General features: G+C 38.8%; 1 protein-coding gene across 5 annotated transcripts in view; it reads right to left on the reverse strand.

Annotated features, from left to right (window-relative positions):
• LARP4 (La ribonucleoprotein 4) overlaps positions 1-21,117 on the reverse strand; it is a 50,549-nt gene that overhangs the window by 5,584 nt on the left and 23,848 nt on the right. For 4 of the 5 annotated variants that reach the window (XM_063293620.1, XM_063293618.1, XM_063293617.1 and 1 more), the window contains 10 exons: positions 20,091-20,166; positions 18,594-18,730; positions 17,044-17,147; positions 16,384-16,494; positions 13,635-13,688; positions 12,788-12,997; positions 11,837-11,940; positions 6,909-7,142; positions 6,766-6,814; positions 2,831-2,989 (listed from right to left, as the gene is read on the reverse strand). In XM_063293620.1, coding sequence (XP_063149690.1) covers positions 2,831-2,989; positions 6,766-6,814; positions 6,909-7,142; positions 11,837-11,940; positions 12,788-12,997; positions 13,635-13,688; positions 16,384-16,494; positions 17,044-17,147; positions 18,594-18,730; positions 20,091-20,166 — 1,238 coding nt within the window. Of the gene's footprint in view, positions 1-2,830; positions 2,990-6,765; positions 6,815-6,908; positions 7,143-11,832; positions 11,941-12,787; positions 12,998-13,634; positions 13,689-16,383; positions 16,495-17,043; positions 17,148-18,593; positions 18,731-20,090; positions 20,167-21,117 lie in introns of those variants that run through there. The other variant, XM_063293621.1, reaches the window with a different exon arrangement.

Raw genomic sequence — 21,117 nt, forward strand, 5'->3', positions numbered from 1 at the left:
AGCAAGGCTCAATCCAAAAACATATAAAAAAACACATAGAACAAGGGGCTCTATCCACCCTATCCCAAGGCCTAGTGCAGCCCCATCTATGATTAAAGACGGAGAGCCCTGGATTTGGGGGGAGGGCGGCCTCTACAGCCACTCAGTCTTGGTAGGATTAAACCAGCTTCTCCCCATCCAGACCCACACAGCCTCCAGGTCCTGGGACAGGATCCTGACAGCATCACTTGGCTGGCCTGAGGTCGAAAGATATAATTGGGTATCATCAATGCATTGATGATAGCGAACTCCAAACTGACAGATTGCCCTACCCAGTGGTTCCAATGTAGATTTTAAACAGTAGGGAAGACACTGTTGAACCCTGTGGCCTAAGGAGAGGCCTCTTCCCCCTCCTTGCTCCAACACTGAGTGGAACTGGCCATGAAGGAACCAGCTGGTCCAAAAAGGGTATCATGATCAACAGTATCAAAAGCCGCTGAGAGATCAAGTAGCACGAGAATAGATGTACCACCCCCATCCCCACTCCGCCAAAGGTCATCAAAAGCATGACCAATGCTATCTTCGTACTAAATCCCAGCCTGAAACTTGACTGAAATAGATTTAGGCAATCCGCTTCCTCTGAGTTCTCTGCAACTGCAGGCCAACCACCTTCTCAACAACCATCCCTAAAAAAATATATTTGGAGACGAGATAATTATCCAGGATTGTTGGATCCAAGGATCACCTGTTGAGGAGGGGGCATTCTACAGCCTCCTTCAAAGATGAAGGCACTAATCCCTGTCTCAAGGAGAAGACCCAACTAGAGGCCACCTCCTATGCCACCTTAACAATCCAAGAGGGACTTGGATCTAACAAACAGATGGCTGATCTGACAGTGCAGAGAACCCTGCAACTTCTTCAGGAGCCACTGACTCAAACTCATCCCAGATTACACCATAGGACCAAGTCCCAGGCAGCTCAATCGGACTGCCCAGTCAAAAACCAACCCTGAGCAGTTCTAAGTGACTTTAACTGGCTAATAGTTAGAACATTCCTCCCAATAGCCCTGCAGATGCTGCAGTTGCCTGTCTCTCCCTAGCAGGGACTGGGTCACCCTTAACAGGCCACTGCACAACTATCAGTGGACGAATAAGAGCGGAAAAATATTGATGCTTCACCACTCTTATTGCCATGAAGTTATCCCAAATACAGGCTATTACCTGTGTTTGATAACACTCACTCCCAGTCTTCCTCCAGTGACACTCTTTTGATACTTAATATCCCAGACCTCCTTAGTAAAACCAAGGTGTACCCCAGGATTTGCGCAGAGAGAGAGGCTGCATAGGGGTGATACAGTCCAAGGTCCCAGGCGGTGATTAAGGCCTCAACTGAATCGCCCACCAGATCTTCAGGTACAACCCCAAGCTCCCTCTGGAAACCCACTGGATCCATCAGTTGCCTGGGGCCACCTGATCGAATGGGCCCTATCTCCCCTCAGAGGAGGCAACTGGAGAGTAATCTGTCCATGGCAATGGACTAATGTCAATGTCCTTCACCACCAGATACAGCCCCAACTGCCCAGAGACAACAACCAGATCTAATATGCAGCCACCAGTATCCATCAGCGTATCAATGATTTCGGACCAGTCCGTAGTTGCCAAGGAGGCCATGAACTCCTGAGTTGCCCCAGAATCATCACCACCAGGTGGCAAATTGGCTGCTTTCATCAGTGAGATCAATTAAACTAAGCAGAACTCAAGCCAGGAAAATCTTAATTTTATGTCCAAACTAGGACTCCTGGCTTGTTGCTTCCACACAAACCAGGAACTGTAAATCAAGTCTACCCCTTCTTTTGCTATTCTGGCTTATAAAGAGAACAATCAAATTGGATAACCAGTTCTAATACAATGCTAAGTTTTTGCTGCCTGGGGAATTCCTGGTTAGCTTAACAATCATTCCTGATGGTGACAAGAGCCAGAGCAGAATACAGGTAGTCCTTGGTTAACGATTGCCCTGTTTAGTGACTGTTAAAACTTACAATGGCACTGAAAAAGTAGCTTTACTACTGCTCCTCAAACTTACAGCTATTACAGCATACCCGTGGCCACATGATCACAATTCAAGTGCTTTGCAACTGGCGCACATTTACAACCATTTCAGCGTCCCACAGCCACACGATCACCATTTGTGAGCTTCACAGCAAGATTCTGACAAGCAAAGTCAATGGGGAAGCTGGCAGTCGCAAGTTGTGGTCACATGATGTCGCACTTAATGACCACAGGTGATTCACTTAACAACTGCAGTGGAACTGATATAAGTCAGGTGTGGTCATGTGATGTTTCACTTAACAACTGTGTCACTTAGTGACAGAGTTGCTGGTCCCAACTGGGTCGTTAAGTGAGAACTCCCTGTAATTGGGCAGTAGTATGCTACTGAAGAACTGTAAGCCAAGTTTTTCAACAATTTTTGCTTACTGCTGGATGTGAAAATAGCACCTTAGAATATAATTTCATTTTCCTACATTGTACTGGTGCAAGCTCAGATTCTACTAAAGCTTAAATTGTACAATACATACTTAAATATGAAATACAGCAAAAGCAACTTTCGCAAAAGCTATCAGTTTTGCTTTTCCTCATTTATAAGGTGTTTTTATTCATCAAATCCCCATAATCAGTATATCCAAGAATAGAAATAAAACATTTTATTTTTTGGGTTCAAGCAACTGTAGTGGGGATGAATTAAGCATGTATAACATTGTCAAGCAATATACGGATAAAAAATAATGCCACGCAATATTAAAATTGATTCTGAAAGAAATAATATGAAAAAAATGAATATTAGAATTAAGTACCTTTTCTTTGCTTATTCCTTTAACTATATCTGACATCCTATTCTCCAGAACAGGATCTCCTTGTGTTTTTATCATGCTGCCTGGCAAGGGAGGGAAATTTGAGGCTAGCAAATCAAACTTTGGTGTCAAAGTCTTGGTTTCCACTGAAGCCTGAGGTCGCTAAAGAAGACAAGTAGCATGTTAATATGCTGTAAAGAATACTGCATTATTTTCTTGTTAATCTTATTTGCAAAAAAACAGAGTATGCCATCAGAAATTTGTTATTCAATCCTAATATTAGGGAACAGCATGACATTGGCAATTCTTCAAAAACCGGAGATGTAGCTTTATCAGTTATCAAACAGCTCTAAAGCTACCCATGATTGTGTGAAGGATTCAATCTGTCAATTCTGTATTTAGTTTAAATTTTCTTAATCCAGTTAAGAGAATGTTCCTGTTGATTACCTAAATTAATATATTAATGTACAATCATATTTACAATTCTGTATGACTAAATATTTCAATAGATTTTAATTAGTTGATTCGTATGAACAGTTGCATCCTCTACAATAGGTCCATATACTTTTTTCCCTTCTTGTGTTAAGATAGAGTGGCTGAGGATTCAAAAGCTGGCTGACTCTGGGACAACACCAATTATAGCTCTAGATGGGGCTGTGCTTCCCCAGAAAGAGCTTCTATGAAATCTGTGGATGCTCCTGGGCATGCACTTAGCTCCTAATGGAATATGTGAAAGCTGTGGCCAGCAGGCCTTTGCCCAGCTTTGGTGATGCACCAATTGCAACCTTAGAATAGATGGTGCTGACTACATCAATCATACTCTTATTACCTCAAGAGTGGACTACTGTAATGCACTCTACATGGGGCTGCCCTTAAAAACCACCTAGAACCTACAATTAGTACAAAATGCAACCGATCTCATGTTAACTGGGACAACTCAATATTGTCACGTAACACTAATATTACAACTACATTGTTTGCCAGTTTGTTTCCAGCCAAGTGTAATTCAAGGTGCTGGTGATCACCTCTGAAGCCCTGCATGGCTTGAGGCCTGGCTATCTTTGAGACCTCCTGCTCCAAATCAAATCTGTTCTCCCAAGATGTGACTATGGAGAGTGCTTCTGAACAGTCCTCACCCCGTGAGAGATGCAATGGGGAGGGAAAGACAAGCATTCTCGCCATGCAGCCCTCCCCTGTGGAATGTCCTCCCACCAAATATAAGAAATGCACCTCCTAGTATTCCAGAAGGTTTTAAAAACATGGCATTCTTAATGTGCATTTGAGGACTGAGGTGGGGATGGGAGATATGACTGGCTGGTGTACAATAGAAAACTATAAACAGTAATATAAAAACAGTTAACAGATATTAACAACAATGGAGCTACCTCAGCAACTTGCCATTCCCTTGGGACCCCCAGATTTGTCCCCACCGAATTTTAAAATATACCTGATTACTTGTTACCTCAAGATTCGAAATAAGGACCCTAAGGAACCTCTTACAGTCGTGTGAAAAAGAAAGAACACCCTCTTTGAGTACTATGGTATTACGTGTCAAGACATAATAAAAATCATCTGGTCCTCAGCAGGTCTCAAAATTAGGTACATACAACCTCAGATGAACAACAACACATGGCATATTACACCGTGTCATTATTCATCTTACAAACATAAAGCCAAAATGGAGAAGCCATGTGTGAAAAAGTAAGTACACCCTTACTGTTTCCACAGGTATTAAGAGGCTAAGCAGCAGCCAGGTGCTGCTAATCAAATGCCCTTAACTGATCACCAGCAAGTTTCTTTTTCACACAACTGTATATAACTCCATTACAGCAACTTGAGTTCCAGTGGAAATTCCCCTGTGCCTTCCCTTTTTACATCTTCTCTAGTTCCTTTATCATCAGTATAACAGGTTACACTCCAATGGCTTCTCATTTCAAAAAATCCAAATTCAGGCTTCTCAAATGTATTTAATTTAGTCTAAGGAAGGAGTAAAGTCAATGTTGGGGAAGGGGTGAGAGGAACAACTATGTGATCTTTCAAAGTGTTTGGTTAAAGGTTTAATTTTTCTACTAAACAACTGGTTGAGTAATACTTTATTTGGAAAGCAGGTTGGCTCTAAAGTAACAGGACAAAGAGTACAGGTAGTCCTCACTTAACGACCATTCATTCAGTGACCATTTGAAATTACAGTAGCACTGAAAACATGGACTTACAACCAGTCCCCGAAGATTCAGCCATTGCAGAGCCCCCACGGCCACATGATCAAAATTTGGGCGCTTGGCAGCCCGCCCGCGCTTACAACTGCAGAGGCGCTGCAACTCCCCCCACCTGCCTATCTACCCCCTCCATCTATGACTTTTCAGCCCCCTGCGCTCTGCTGCACCAGCTAACCTTTGCTGGCTTCTTTCTCCTGCCACTGACAAGCCCAGCCTGGCTGCTGGGCCAGGCCAGGCTTCGGAAAAAAAGAAAAGCCTCAAAGCTAAGCCCAATAGCCCTGCAAAGTGCTTTGAGGCTTTTTTTTTTCTTTTTGGAATGTGAAGTTAGGTCAGCCCCACCCAGCAGCTCTTTGCAAAAGGGCTGCTTTGGGCTTTTTTTCCCCGCAGCTGGAGGGGTCTTGGCAAGGGCAACTGTGGCTGGGACTGGGCTGGGGCAGCTGTGGCTCCCTGGGGCGTGGCAAGCAGCTCCAGAGCTGCATGGTTCTGCGGCTGCTTGTTGCCCTGCAAGGCAGAGTGCAGGGCGGCCAAAAGGGCAGAGATGGGGGGGAGGTGGGTGGAAGAAGTTGGAGGCAGTCCTTTACCTTACTGAGGCTCGGGGCTGGGAGGGACCAAGCCTAGAACGGTTTGGATTCGGGTGGGTGCTCAGCTAATGACTGGTAAAATTCACTTAACAATGGCAAGGGGAATTGCCAGGATTGCCTTTGCCAAGCGATGCAGTCACGTGACATCTTGCTTTATGACCACATTGCTTAGCGATGGAAATTCCAGTCCCAATTACTGTTGCTAAGGGAGGACTACCTGTAATGTGCAAAATTCACCATTCCAATGACATATATTCTCCTGTTCCTTGGCAAAATCTTCTTTTCTTTTTTTCTCCTGGAATGTGCCAATCCAGGTGCTCTGATCTGAAGACCTGTTCAGAATGCTGCAAACCATTTCCTGTTCCAGAATACTTTGTTCTAGGAAACTATCAAACCATCCCTAGAATTGCTGCATCAGTACATTCAAGGAGAAAAAAAACTAAACATTTTCTGGAACATTGGGACAGTATGTCTCTAAAACAGTGAGTTTTGAATATATCCAATGGAAAACAGACCTCACTGTAACGCTTTCTGATTCACAATGGAAATTGCTGTTGAACTCACAACCTACCTGGACGACTTCTGCTTATCTTTGCCTAAAAAGTTAACACTGACATATTAACCCCTCTGTTTGAATCGTATGTTGGAGAGGCTTTAGAGGTACAGGAATCAATCAATCCGTGCATGGAATACTGCTTGGCCTGAAAAACGTTGGAAAGCTTAAGTAACCTGAAACTAGAATGTGTTTGTCAAGGTATGTTTCCCTCTTATTACACTTACTATGAACCAAACACATTTCCTCAGTCCCTCACCTCAGCTGTGCTTTTGGAGAGAGAGATTCTAAGACAAAGTAGCGTAAGAGGACAGATATAACATGGATTTGTTTATGTGGTGATGCTTCTGCAGCCATATAAATTAACATTTATCAAACAGAAGAAGGAATCACGTAAGATATTTGATACTTCTGAAGATTTTGATTGCCTGAATACTTCTTGTAGTTCAATTTGTAGTGCAAAACCTTTTACATAATAAGCTATTTTTAAAAATTCACATGCAATTCTATGAAGCTCCAGAAGACTACGCGAACATTCTCAATAGCTAATGACTGACACGACTGCAGTAAAAGTAAAGAAACACTTACTGATAGCCTGTCATCTTCCCGTCTCCTCCGACCTCTGAAAATGTTTCTTCTGCAAATTAGCAAAGAAAAGCTTCCATAAATATCATGTTTACTGACTGATATGAATTAATGACAAAAATGACATAATAATATGAAGACCTTACCTGCCTCTGCCTATGCCATAATCACCATTTTGTTCTACATGACTAATTGGAGACTCCTTCTGTGAGCAGCTTGGCTCCTGATGTCCCGATAGTGTATTCGCTTGCCGTTCTGACTGAATGTTCCGTAAAGTGGCTCTATGCAAGTGTCCATCACCTACTGAAACAGCACTGAGTGCGGAGGGTGCTTCTGAAGAGTGTTCTGAGCTACTTGACAACCGGAAATGAGACTTCACACTGGATTGATATATAAAGAACATCGACATAGATAAATCTCTGCCACAACAGAAATATATTCCCCCAAAGTAACTGTGACCTCAGAGGAAGTTCATCTCTTAACAATCAAGGAAATGTGCCAACATTTTTTGCTGATCATAACTACATAGATCTGTTTGTCAGCCACATTACAATTAAGAACTGGCAAACACATTTCTCCAAATCAACTCCTATAGAATACTACCCAACCACAACTGTTCCCTAGGCAGTTTATAAATGTATTAATAACATGTGAAAAGTGAGGTGAAAGGTCCCCCGTGCAAGCACCAAGTCATGTCTGACCCTCTGGGGGAACGCCGCTTTCACGATGCTTTCTTGGCAGACTATCGTGGGGTGGTTGGCCATTGCCTTCCCCAGTCGTCCCCTTCCCCAGCAAGTTGGGTACTTGTTTTACCGACCTCGGAAGGATGGAAGGCTGAGTCGACCTGAGCCAGCTACCTGAGAGAGAATCCAGCTTCCGCTGGGATTGAACCCGGGTCATGGGGAGAGTTTTGGTTGCAATACTGCCGCCTACCACTCTGCACGACATGAGGCTGTTTTATTAATAACATTGTGTTGCAATATCTATAGCTATATCTATGTATCTCAATAAAGCCAGTATCACACAAATAGAAACAAATAATGAAAATAGGATTTCACCAAAAACAGAATAGTCAGTAAATCTAACATAGTTTCCTAAAATGCTTGCCATTGAAAAAACTATGCTTCTGTGCACCTCAATATTGCACTTTAAATTAAAACTCTTCAACCACGTAAAACAAGACTGTATATAGATAGCAAGTGTATTGCTATGGATGTCAGAGAGATTACACTGAGCATGTATTTAGGAATTTGGCATGAATTTAAGAAATAATAATCAAATGCTTCTTTTTTCATTTGGAGGTTGGGGAGCCATCTAAATTTTAGACAACTAAGGATCTCTATCCCCCTCCCCCACTATTCCTATTCAGTGGTATAAGTATGAAACTTACAGTTGATTGCTAAGTACGCAGGATAAAACAATCCTGTATGTTTTTTATTTAACATCTATTTCCTTCTCCTTAAAAAGTTCCAATGCAGAAACTCCTCCTTTACCAAGGATTCTTAAGAAGTTCTGAAATAACCCAAGACTGCACTAAAAAGGACCCCTCTGCCTTTAAGTCAAGGGCAGACAACTCTGGAGGGGAGATATTTGTTTTTAAATGCTTTGGCCTTGGAGCAGCACAGGAGTATTTGTCTCCCAGAAGCTTAGCATACCTATTCTGCACCTTTTTGGAGCTGCCCCCCTCAAAAAATCCAGCCAACTCTTGGCCCAAAACAAGCAATTCTGTGGTCAAATTTCAATGGTGCACATGGGCAGGGGACTGCCAAACCCATGTACTGCAATATTAAACTGAAAAACGTGAGTATAGGTTTGCAAGTGTTTTACTGAAGCTCTTTTAGAACTCAAGACAGGTTGTGGTACATGACACCAGAGAAATTATCTAGAATGTATAAAAGCACTTCAAACATATGTTAGAAATGTGAACAACAGGAAGGGACATTTTGTCATGCTTGGTGGACATGTAAAAAAGCTAAAAAAAATTGGATTCAAATATGTACATTGATACAGAGGGCTTTAAAGATTCATATTCAGTTGAACCCAGAACTTTTCCATTTAGGACTGATGGATAAACAGTTAGAAAAAAGCCACAGAAGATTATTTCAACATATGGGCGAGGACAAATTGGATGGATGGATGAATGGATAGATTATTATTGTGGTGAGATTATATGCACAGATGGAAAGATTCAACACTACCCACTATGCAGGAATGGTTGGTAAAAGTGACGGATCTTGATGAGATGGATAAACTAACTTCTTTGATTAGAGAAAAGCCACTATCTACATATATTGGTGACTGGAAACCTCTTATGAACTTTTTGCAGAAAACTAAAAAAATGAACTTGTGATTTATGACTTTGATGATTAGACAGGATAGATTATAGAAAGAACAGTATCATGATGTAACTTTACAGACAGAGGTTAAAATAGAATTGTACTTAAAACTGCTGTGAAGAATATCGGAAACCACTTCTTTGTATCTTTTTTCTTTCTTTTCTATTTCTCTTTAGCTTTTTTCCTTGCATTATTTGCTTTCTCTTTGCTTTCGTTATTCCTTTTTCTTCCTTACTTTATATTAGTTTGTGTTAGTTTTTATCTTTCTAAGAGTTTTAATAAAAATTATATATAGAACTCAAGACAGGTTGTAAATGAACTGACGTTATTTTTCCAGCAGAAGAAACTTTTCTGCTACCATTCATCTATCTGTTCATTCAGTTTCATTTAAGACTGTCTCAATGTCACCAGGATTTTGGTAAACTGTTACGGTCACAAAATGCTTTAAGATGCAACAAATAATTGCCATAACTTTGAAAAGTGACCCCTCATGGGGAAACAAATCATATAAGCAATGACCAAATGAACAATTTTTCAGTTCAAGAAAAAAATGATTTAAAAAAATCTTTAAATGATCTGTTCGCACAACATGTGTAAAAGGGAGAGGATGATTTGGGTATCATGTGATTACCATAATGAAATTAATCAACCACAAAGTGCAGAAGTTAGTTTTAGACTAAAACATGTTTAGACTAAAATATTACCATGAGTGTCTGAGTTCAAGATGATTCTCCTCATCAAACATATTGTGCAAACAAAGTCAAAAATCGATAGCACATTAACTGTGTTTCCAAAACAGAATCCTAGGGAGGTCTTGAAAAAGAAAATTTGCAAAACCTGATTAGAAAATTCTTTTGGCCAAAAATTGTTGAAGAAACAACCATCTTTTATAATAAATTCTGTTGTTTGTATATTGTCTATTTTTTCCAATATTCAAAATTTGTTTTTCATTTTCTGTAATAATAATATGAAATCCAAAGTTATTCACCTCCATCTATTTTTCAATATTGGCTTTTTTAACATTATAAACCAGACCAAGCTATTTAACTATCCTAAAAGTGAAACATAAAAACTAGGCATGTGCGAACCCTACCATTCTAGAAATGGAACATTACACACAACTCCAGAATATTCGGTGTCCCCTCTAGACACACCTCAATCATACCAGGGTTGGTTCAACTGTTCCCGGAAAGTTAATTGCCCAGAAGCAGCTTCCAGTTCAAATTAACTTTCAGAAAACTGCTGGACCACCACTGGACAGGGAAGATCATTGGAGAATAAAAATAAAAAAGTAAAAATAAAATAAATTTATAAAAATTTAAAAATAAAAAAACCGAGCTTCTCTAAATACACCATCTTTTGCAATCTCCATCACTGGAGCCCAGAGGAGAAACTAAATGTTCCAGAGTTCTCTAAGGGCCTTGTTCCCAGAACAGGTGACTTTGGTATCACCTTTGGATACCATATGCTCTAAGCATTGGAACTTAGTCATCACAGCTTCCAACCAGCCTTCTTTGACATTGTTAAATCCCATCTCCTCACAAAGCAAATCTTCCCTTTTAGATTCATCTGAAATTAAAAACTGTTAGTTTTTTGTTAAGAAGGGTAAAGTCCCATAGTTTATGTTCTTCTAGTGGCCAAGAACATAGTTTATGTTCTTCTAGTGGCCAACCTCACCAGGTTTGTGCAGAGGCAGTTAGGGAATTTATTTTCACAAAATAAATTGATTCTGTTACTTCAGCAAAATAATTTTTAGTGAGTAGGAATCACTCATAGACAGGATGCTTTCATATTTTATGGGGGAATTCATCTATATTCAGATCTTTGTAACTGTATCATGGCAGAAACCTATTTGCAGAATGTATTACAGAGGTGACCGCTGCATGGGCTAGTAGCTCTCGTTACTTCTTTCTCCTGTTTTATTTGAAACGCTCATTGCCTCCATCTTATGCCCAGCTTTGGAGAAAAACTCATTTTAAATGCAGCATGCTCCAAATCACAGCCATGTAAGCTATCAGAATTAACGAATATCAACTAAACTCAGCCAATAATCTCTATTTCAAACCTCCTCAAAAACAAAGGACTTTTTTTTTTTGCAGCTGGCAGCCCAAAACCAACTGTAGATTTTAGCAAAACTACTTCTGTTAGATATGAAGAAGAAAATATAAAACTGAAGAAAATATAATACAGATATAAAATTGAAGCAGGAATTGACACGATGACTGCAATTATGAGCATGAATAAAATAAGCACAATCTTTCATTGAACCAGTGTGGTGATCGCCCAAGTTCTGTTTCACCCTTAGTGGTGGAAGCTCATTGAGTAACTTTGGGCTTTCCTTTCTCAGTTCAAACTTCTCAATCCTTTTTCAGTTCAAATTACTCCACAGGATTGTTGGGGGGGGGTGAAGAAGAAGGGAGTACTATATACACTGCCTTGAGCTCCTGTACAAAATACATGATATAAATTACCAAATAAATAAATGTCAGAAATATAAAGCCTATACATCACAAAGAAACTTAAGTTCAATTACACTTTAATGGACTGTTGAATTGTTACAAATCCAAAATTGCAAAACAGTTTCTCAGATGGTCTTAAGAACCACAGAAATTAGTTCCTGATGAGAATTCAAGATCACCCAATCTTGTAATATTTTATGAACAGCTACACTGTCAGAAGATAAAACATCAAAACAGAAGCAGTCTACATTCCAAAAATGTTGGCTCCAACTTTCTTACCGATTTCTATGGAATGGGCGACCTATACTCAATGCAGCAGTATTTGTCTTGTATGAACCTGGTGAACTGAAACCATTGAGAAATCCACCATTCGGAAATGGAGCCTGAAGCAAGCACAAAATATATCAAGAGGTTCATTGCAAACAAATAACTGAACACAAATTCTCAGAACTGCAATTTTAACACCTGCATACCTAAAACCAAGGAAGTAAGCTTTCCTGCCTCAATTTCCACAATAATTTTTATTACAATGTAACACTGGATCTCTATACACTGATTGGGGATGTTCTCCAGTTTAGTATTTTCTGAAAATATTTTTAAAATTATACTGATACAGCAATGCAGTCAAAGGATAAATGTAAACCAGATTATCATTTAAAATAAATACCTGTTCATCAAATAGTCTTTGAATAACAAGCTTTTGTTTTGGAGTCAGTAACACCGCAGAGTTGAAATATTTAAAGGACAACAGAGACTGCATTTCACTACATTATAATAATACAGATCCAACTTCCCTTATTCTTGAATAGAGTTATACCAATAATGAAAAATAGTTGCGTTATGTATTGGATAAGCATTAATTTATGCCACCATACATTAATTTCAGAGTAGCATCCTGAATTTGTGAAGAAGATTTTTGTCTTCCAGATAGTCTGCATTGCCTATCTAATATGGTTCAACACTTCTGGAAACCCCACTTTGCTATAAGCATAAATACCTCCTTTCTATTTGGAATTAAAATGACCATGTGTAATTTCTTGGAATTACCAGCGTTCTACATCCCAAGCCACAAAAAACAGAATATGCAATTCAATACATCAATTAAATGTAGTATGAGGGTCAAGTGACATTCATTACAGGACGGGGGGGATTGATAATGTTTAAGATTAAGATTTTCTTTATCTTTTGAAGTAAAGCAAATGCTCTAAAACACAAACTGTAACTACTTACCAGTGGTGTTTCAAAGTAAGGTGCAGGGTTTGGAGACCATGTCTGAGGCACAATACTATAGATGGAGTACTGCTGAGGACTGTATATAGGCTGCATGAACAGTGGTGAGGCAAACTGTGCTTGTGTTTGAACCGGCTGAACATAAACACTGGAATCCACTACCCGGTAACCATTCTTTGCAAAAAAAGTGTTGATGGCTTTTATCCTGGCCTGCGTAAGAAAGTTTAAACTAAGCTATATTTATCATACCAGGTAGAAAGACCATTACAGGACACAAAATTCATTATTTGTATTTCATCATTTCCTAACAGGTTAGCCCATGGCTTTAATTTTACCTTTTGTTAATCTGCAATGAAAAATGGCAATTCAAAGTAATTCTTTAATATTTTTGCAACCAAATTTAGATCCTTTGCTGAGCCATCTGGCAGAATGCTCTTGGAAGCAACTATAGTTCAGTTCAATAGATAAAACTTTTCAAACACTGTCTGGAACAGAAAGATTCCTTCTTTTTTAGTCTCTCCCCTTATTTAGCTTTTATCAAGCTTCTATCACTGTAAGATTACTCCTGCAGTTAAAATTAAAACTGCCACAAAATTATATGGGAAACAATCCTGTGTAATCTTATTCACAGTTAACCTAATACCATGAATTAAACCAGAACTAAAGTTGGTGGTCCAGGAATACTGTATGTAAGACACACTTTAGAAAGACAATCATAAAGATTATAACAACAGTAATGAAAATGTAATAGTGATTATAAGAAGTTATACGTACAACTTACAACTTCTTATAATTGTTTTAAGTATTAAACTGTAACTTGAGGTGTACATATGAGAATAATGCTTACCATTATTGGCTTGCCCTGAAAGGTTTTAACTTCTTCCCGTAAATATTTAAAAGCCTGCACAGATATAAAAATATTCACTGACAGAGCAGTATAACAGAATTTTCAAAAACATTAAAGGACTTCCAGCATCAATTTCAAACTGTACTAAAATATAAGTATCTCTACCACACTTTTGTTACTTTTACAACATTTCAAACTTTGTCCTATTCATCAAAGTATTAAGGAAGTACACAACACCCTCTTGCTTTCCCATATTTTTAGAAACAATCTTTTCCCGAAAAATGTGTGGATTTTAAAAAAGTTAATAATTCCCTTTATTTAAAGCTGTGAATGACACCCCCAGAGATATAGACCTCTCTAGAACAATATACAGATAAATTATAAAACATCAGCTAGTTTTACCTATAACTGCAATTCAATGTCATCAGTGTATCCAAACTAATGGATCTGAAAGTTCTGGAATTTTCTCTAGCTGAGCAATGAGAGATTAGCAAACTTACACAATGGTGCGGGGGGGGGGGGGGGACAAAAGAAAGTACAACTCTGCCAAAGGAAGAACCAGCTTAGCTTTGGCTCTGAGACATAATGCCTTATGAAAGTGAATGGGAGACACAACGCTACATTCTACAGATAAGTTCTATAAATGGTCTGACATTTAGGCACAGTAGAGTGACATTTTCTGTCAAAGTGAGGTCGTTCTCAACCCAAACCTGCTGGGGAGGCCTCTTGATTTCACCTTTCAGATAAACACAAGCTCTTCTTGCTGATGGGGGCTGGGGAAGAAGAAAGGAAGTGGAAAAGGTATCAAATGGATCGGTGGAACTGAGGCAACCATAGCAGTTAACTCGGGACAGAAGAATTTCATTTGAACTCTCTGAAAACAGCAAAGTGTGCAGTGGCACACCTTCTGTCATTTACTGACTTCCTTACAATCACAATGTAATGTTCCTATTCCTGAACTCTCCTAAATAAAACCTAAATACAAGCCACGTAGGATATATTTAAGTTTATTAAATGAAAGGCAGCATCTAGCAGCAAGGCAAAGTCACGATTAACTTTTGGCGCACAGAGCAGCAGCTTAAGGCTCCCCCACCCAGCATTTTTTCTTTCTTCTACTTTTCCCCCGTCTCCCCTCTCGTGCATCTGAAGAAGTGTCTCTAGCAAGCACCAAAGCTTGGCCTTGGCAGTTCTTTTCCATCTTCTTATCTTTACCGCCTTTTGAAAGAATGCTGGCTGTTTTCTTCTGAGCACGCATGCGGGCTTCGTCTGCACCAGCTGCCTCCTTTTTTTCCCCTAGCAGCAGCAGATAACTCATGGCAGGGTGGAAACTCTGAATTACATTATTTTGCAAAGATTCCAACCTGACACACAATCTGCTTACAATGACCAAGGTGCTTAGCTTTTAACTTTTTGAATACTGAAAGTGGAGGCAACAGAATTTTTGCTGGGATGGGTAGTGTCAGGGACTCTCAGGCAGGATTAAGCAGCAATTAATGGGCTGCAGTCAGCGCAGGCACTATCTGCTAGGCCTGGTACAATGGCCTAAATGGAGGGCAGATTACTTAGATTTCAAGTGCTTTGCCATTTTACGTAATTTTGGTGAAACTGGGAGTAGGTAGGAATCAGTGGAGGTTGGAACCCTGCAAACTAGGGATAGAGTCAAAGTAATTTATTCCTTTACACCTGTAATATGCAATTCTGACAATGAGCATGATCTCTCCAAAGCAAAACTAGCTGTCTGGGGAGGGGAGGGGAGAGAGATAACCAAGAATCAGTTTAAATTACAGATGCTAACAAAGGTTATTCCGTTTGCTTTTAGAGAATGGAAGAAAAAGAAAGCACAGACCAAAATGTAGAAAAATGATCCTCACAAGGTCACCAGAATAACAAAAAACAATATTTTGGTGTACTTGGTTATATATATAGTTTAGGGGAAAGGGCCTATTATTTTTCAACTGAACTAGAGAAAATTCCAGAATGAGATTCCATGCAGGCAGATTCCATCCTCACTATTAGTGAGATTCAAAGAAAGCACCAAAAATAACTGGTCACATCAAACAACATTATGATACAGCAAAGAAATTTCCTAGAAACACGAGTCCTCACCTTTTGGTTTAACAAAAGTCTTGATTTGGCCAACACTTTTAAGTTCTAAACAATTTCATTTTCAAAACTGCAAATATCAGGTCATCTGCAGAGCTGCAGGTATCTTATGAATGTAGCTTGAAGAGCAGCATTCTATAGAATGCTGAATTTATGTTTAGGCAATACAACTGAACTTGGGAAAGGCTCTAAAATCAAATGTGCCTGTTTAACAAAGGGACCTCTATCAAGAGCAGAAGAACAAGCTATTAAGTTTGCATCTTCCAACTGCAATCTTTGGACATTTCTTGCCACACTGAAGAGACTGAACACCAAAACATCATTTCCAGCTTCTTTCAGATTAACTGCATGAGAACATGCTTGAAGGAGAAGTTAGCAAGAACACATTTGCATATGTGCTACTGGATAAGAGTAGGTCATGCCATTTCACACATTCATACTCTAAGTAAATTTCCCACGTACTTTATTAAGATCAACTTCCTGGTGCTGTCCCTTTGCCTAAATTTCTGGATTTATAAGTGCAATCTACTTTTATTCGGCTGATATATTTAAAATCAAGAATTCCAAACTGCTTTGACTTATCTGAGTCACTGGAAAAAGGGAGAATTCATTAGTGCATGGAATTCAAAACACATGACATTCTTACCTGCTGCGCGTCAGTATCTGACTGGAATGTAACGTACCAGTTGTTATTGTGAGCAAATTCACAACTTATAACTTTAGGGCAGCTTTCGTTCTTAAACAGTGCTTTTACTTCCTGGATTAAATATATAAAGACTATTTCAGTGAAATAAAACCATTATGTTAAAAAAAAAAAGATTCCTATACATGCCGGAGGGGATTTTAATTTCTACAACAACAGTTTGAAAGTTACTGTTTTTATTTTAGCTTCCAAACAGTGGTTAATATTAAGCATGTAAAATCACTCTGTGACCTTCCAAGTCAAAGTGCCTGGCAAATCAAGCAATTATTTTTCTAAAAAAACATATTCACAGCTAAGAAAAAGTCATTTTTCTTTACAGCTAGCAATATTGACATGATACATTTTTCAAAAAAGGCCACCACATGAGGATACTTGCTATAAGAATGTGGTAAATACTACAGATATTTTTAAGGCACAATGATTGCCAAATATTCCCATTTCCTCAAATATAGCTCAAAACCAAGAGTAATGTTCACTATATTATCATTTCTCAAGTAGCAAACTTGCATCAAACATAAATACTACCTTACCCAGTGGTTATTATCTACAAATGAACTTGTTTTCATATTGTCATATTTCTAATAAATTTCAAAAGATACTTACCTCTACTGGTGTGGTTTCAGGGATCTCACGAAGAATAATAATGCAACGCTTATGATTTGGTCTAACTTTCTCTCCTTGCTCATCCACTTGAACTATAGGAGAAGCTAAATTAACCAGAAGAAAACTGTTTATTGAAAAGACACTAAGCATACTAAAGTCTCTTCAAATTTCAACTTAGCCTAAAATGATATGGTTACTTGGTCGCTGCTCAGTACTTAATGTATACAACTCTGCTCATTCTTCTGTTAGTGTGTCATCATCTGGCACAACAGTTTTAATGTATGCCAGCTAAAATACTATTCCATATTTATCAGGGTGATATTCAACACTGATGAAAGTTTCAGGTGTGTTTTAGAAAATACATCTTTAGTAAACTATTCAGGTTTTTTTTTAATTGTATGGCATAGCAGTTTGGTGTTCATGCTGCTTTTTCTTGCTGGGAAATGCTTGTGAGGTCCAGCAGCCAGATGTGTAGACTATTTAGCTGTGAAAAGTCACATTGCCCAGGGTGCACCACGAGGAGGCTGGTCTACATTACACTGAGTTGGGCTGAGAGAGAGGGACTGGCCCAAGGTCACCCAGCCAGCTTTCATGCCTAAGGTAGAACTAGAACACAGACTCCTGGTTTCTAGCCCAGAACCTTAACCACTAGACCAAACTGGCTCTAACTATACAGGTAGACCTTGCTTACAGACTGCCTCGTTCAGCAACTGTTCAAAGTTAGATGGTGCTGAAAAAATAACTTTATGACCAATGCCTGCATTTACGATCTTTGCAGCGTGGCTCGGTCACGTGATTGCCATTATAGTCTGTACATGTTGTCTTGTGTCTGACCTATTCTGTTTATTTTTCCCCCCTTACAGAGCAGAGAGACTGGAGAGAAAGGGATTACAAGAGAGTAAGCAGGCACACAATGGGGAATACACATAAAAAAGGAATGTGCTGGCGCCAGCAGGGAGCCATGAGTGCGCTACACAAACAATCCAGTGTATCCCCCTTTGTTTGCCTGCTTACTCTCTTGTAATCTCTTCTTCTCCAATCTCTCCACTCTGCGAGGGGGAAGAATAAAAATGGGTCAGGCACAAGACAGATTGCCTGTTTTTTTTCCCCCTCACAGAGCAGAGAGATTGCTTAAACAAGCGGGGGGGGGGGGGGAGTGATCTCTAGGCGATCTCCCTTGTGCCTGACCTGTTTTTTGTTTTTGTAATCCGTCTCTCTCCAAAGAATGCAAATACAAACATTAATTCCCTTCTTGCTAATTATCCCAGTGCTGGGGTGAGCGTTCCAAAGGGTGGGAGAGTGGGGAAAACGAGAGCACAGTCATGTGATTATTTCCACTTAGTGACCCACTTAATGACAGAGCTGCCAGTCCCAATTGTGGTTGTTAAATGAGGACATGTATACCCATTTCTATGTAATAACAAGATCAGGACAACAGATTCATGTAGAATAATTATGAATAATTCATATAGATATATAATTCATACAGAAATAAGACATACGCTATATATAAGTAAAAGTAACAAACACATTAAGTATTTTTGACATACATCTTAGTACTTCCACAATAAGATCCATATTGGTTGTCAGTTTCTTAATTCCTTCCATATTGGCAATAGTCCATATTGGAATAAATTGATCACTGTCCATCTGAGACATCAAGTAAAGATCCTTGGATAGATTCTCACTAGAAATAAGTTAATAAGCATTTTAGGAAAATAAATACTATTTTCTTTTCAAAAGAAATTAAAGTTACTAACCCCAGAAACAGTTAAATAGTTAATAATACAATCCAGCTACTTTTAAAGGATATGCTATTTCTACACAAAATCCTAATCATATTCCCAAATTGAAGGATTACTGTAGCAATATTGTCCGATACGATCATTGAAAAATAGTGTTTCAGATCTAGGATGTAAAAGTAGATGATAGTAAACATTTACAGTTTATGTATTTCCTTGCTACCATTTCATATCATCCAGATTGTTGCAAGCCAGTTCTAGTAAACTTTCTTTCTTTCTTCCTTTATTTTTAACCACTAAATTCTGAGTATCATTGCTGACTGGTTTATAGCAAAACCTTGTTTTAGCAAAATAACTGGGTGGAGGGGATGTCCATTACAGGTAGTCCTCACTTAACAACCATTCATTTAGTGATGGTTCAGACTTACAACGGTGTTGAAAACAACTACTTATGACCGGTTCTCATACTTATGACCATTACAGTGTCCCTGTGGTCACATGATTACAATTTGGGTGCTTGGCAACTAGTTTGCATTTATGACAGTCACAGCATCCCATGGTCACATGATTGCCATTTTCAACCTTCCTGGCTGGCTTCTGGCAAGCAAAATCAATGGGGAACCACATGATTCGCTTAACAACTCCATGGTTCGCTTAGTGCCCACAGTGATTCGCATAACAACCACAAAAGGTCGTAAAATCGGGTCAGATTTGCTTAATGACCACTACACTTACCAACCAAAATTCCAATCCCAATTGTGGTTGTTAAGTGAGGACTACCTGTATTTCCCTGAATCAAGTGTATCAAAGAGTACTTGATAGAAGCAATAAAAATTATGCATTTGAGGTTATTGATTGTGAAATTATGTAAATGACATAATTTGCATCATTTATGTAATGATAGCATAACACCAATTATGTAAATTGCAATGGAATTGGGTCTGTTCCATGTGAACCACACTGCATCACAGCCTAGAAAACTGAGGTTTTACGGTACTTGGTACATCTCTCGCAACTGTGTTTACAATAAGAACGTTTACATAATCACCCCTAAGGAAGCATGAACGGATATTAGAAAAATAAACTCTTTCTCCATTTTATTTCCGAGAATTTTAATTGGGATGTTTAGCTCAATCTGACTCTGCAACCATATCCAGATCTTATTAGCACTGGGAACCTCCAGAGACATCTGTCATTAGATTTTCAAATTAATTCCATATAAAATGTCCACAAAGCATGCCAAGTGGCTCTAGTTAGCTCAAACTAACCTTATTAATATACTACTAGAAGCAAAAGGTACAATACCGTGAGAAACAGAACTCTAATTGTTTCTTCAAGCATTCTTTTAAATCTTCTATAGAAATGACAGGGTTGCCTTCACCTGAGAAAGGAATTCAAAGAATATATTTTCTAAAACCAGGAACTTAGATTCAGTTTTTATTCCCACTGACAGAAAGCAAGGCAACTTTTGTAACTCATTTTCCTCCCCAGCTCCTAACACCCTTCTGAGAACATGGTGTGGAAACTTAGGGAATTTTTAGAAAGTAGGGCCTTTGGGAACATTGTATATTACTTCTTTTTCCCTTTCAGCAGTATTGGATCAAAGGATATCAATAGCCAAAAAGTCTTTTTCTTCATGGAAGGCTGGTGGGACAGCAGGATTTATCAAGAATGCCATACTTCACAAATGATATGCTACTACAGAAATCCTCAATGCTGTGGCTGCATTAAGTTCTTTGTACTTGCATCTAGAAACTGCCGTTGCTTCTTTTTTTTAACTTTATTATTATACAATATTGTTTTGTAGTATTTATGCTGTTCTGTGTATTTTTCAACCTAGTTGAAATGCTCTGAAGGAAAAAAAAGCAGTTATCACCTGAAATAAAATCTTACTTGCTATTTACAAACAAACCATGAAATTAAACAGGCTTCCCATTTTGTTCTTGCGTAAGTACAAATGATACAGAATGACAGTATGGCACAAATACGAACTAGGGCACCAAGCTATCAGTCAAAGAAGAAGTTAAAAAATATAAATGAGGTTAAATAGTAAACAGAAAGCATGAAAAAAGAACCAGCCATCTGTACTGAAAATTTTTTTTTAACCTCGTGCCCTTTAAAAAGCATTTAAAAGAAGAGAAATAAAACAAGTCCATGTGGTGACTGAGAAACTGAATTATAATTTTGAACTTTTCATTACCTAAAAAGGAACATAAAACCCCTTAAACTAATCGCTACAATTGTGCAGAACTTGGTGCTTTTTGGGGATTCTAACACTTTGGGAAAAACATACCATTTACCTTGAGTTTCATTCTAAATACTGACAATCTGA

This window comes from Candoia aspera, chromosome 2 (assembly GCF_035149785.1).
Source record: "Candoia aspera isolate rCanAsp1 chromosome 2, rCanAsp1.hap2, whole genome shotgun sequence".
Lineage (NCBI taxonomy): Eukaryota > Metazoa > Chordata > Lepidosauria > Squamata > Boidae > Candoia > Candoia aspera.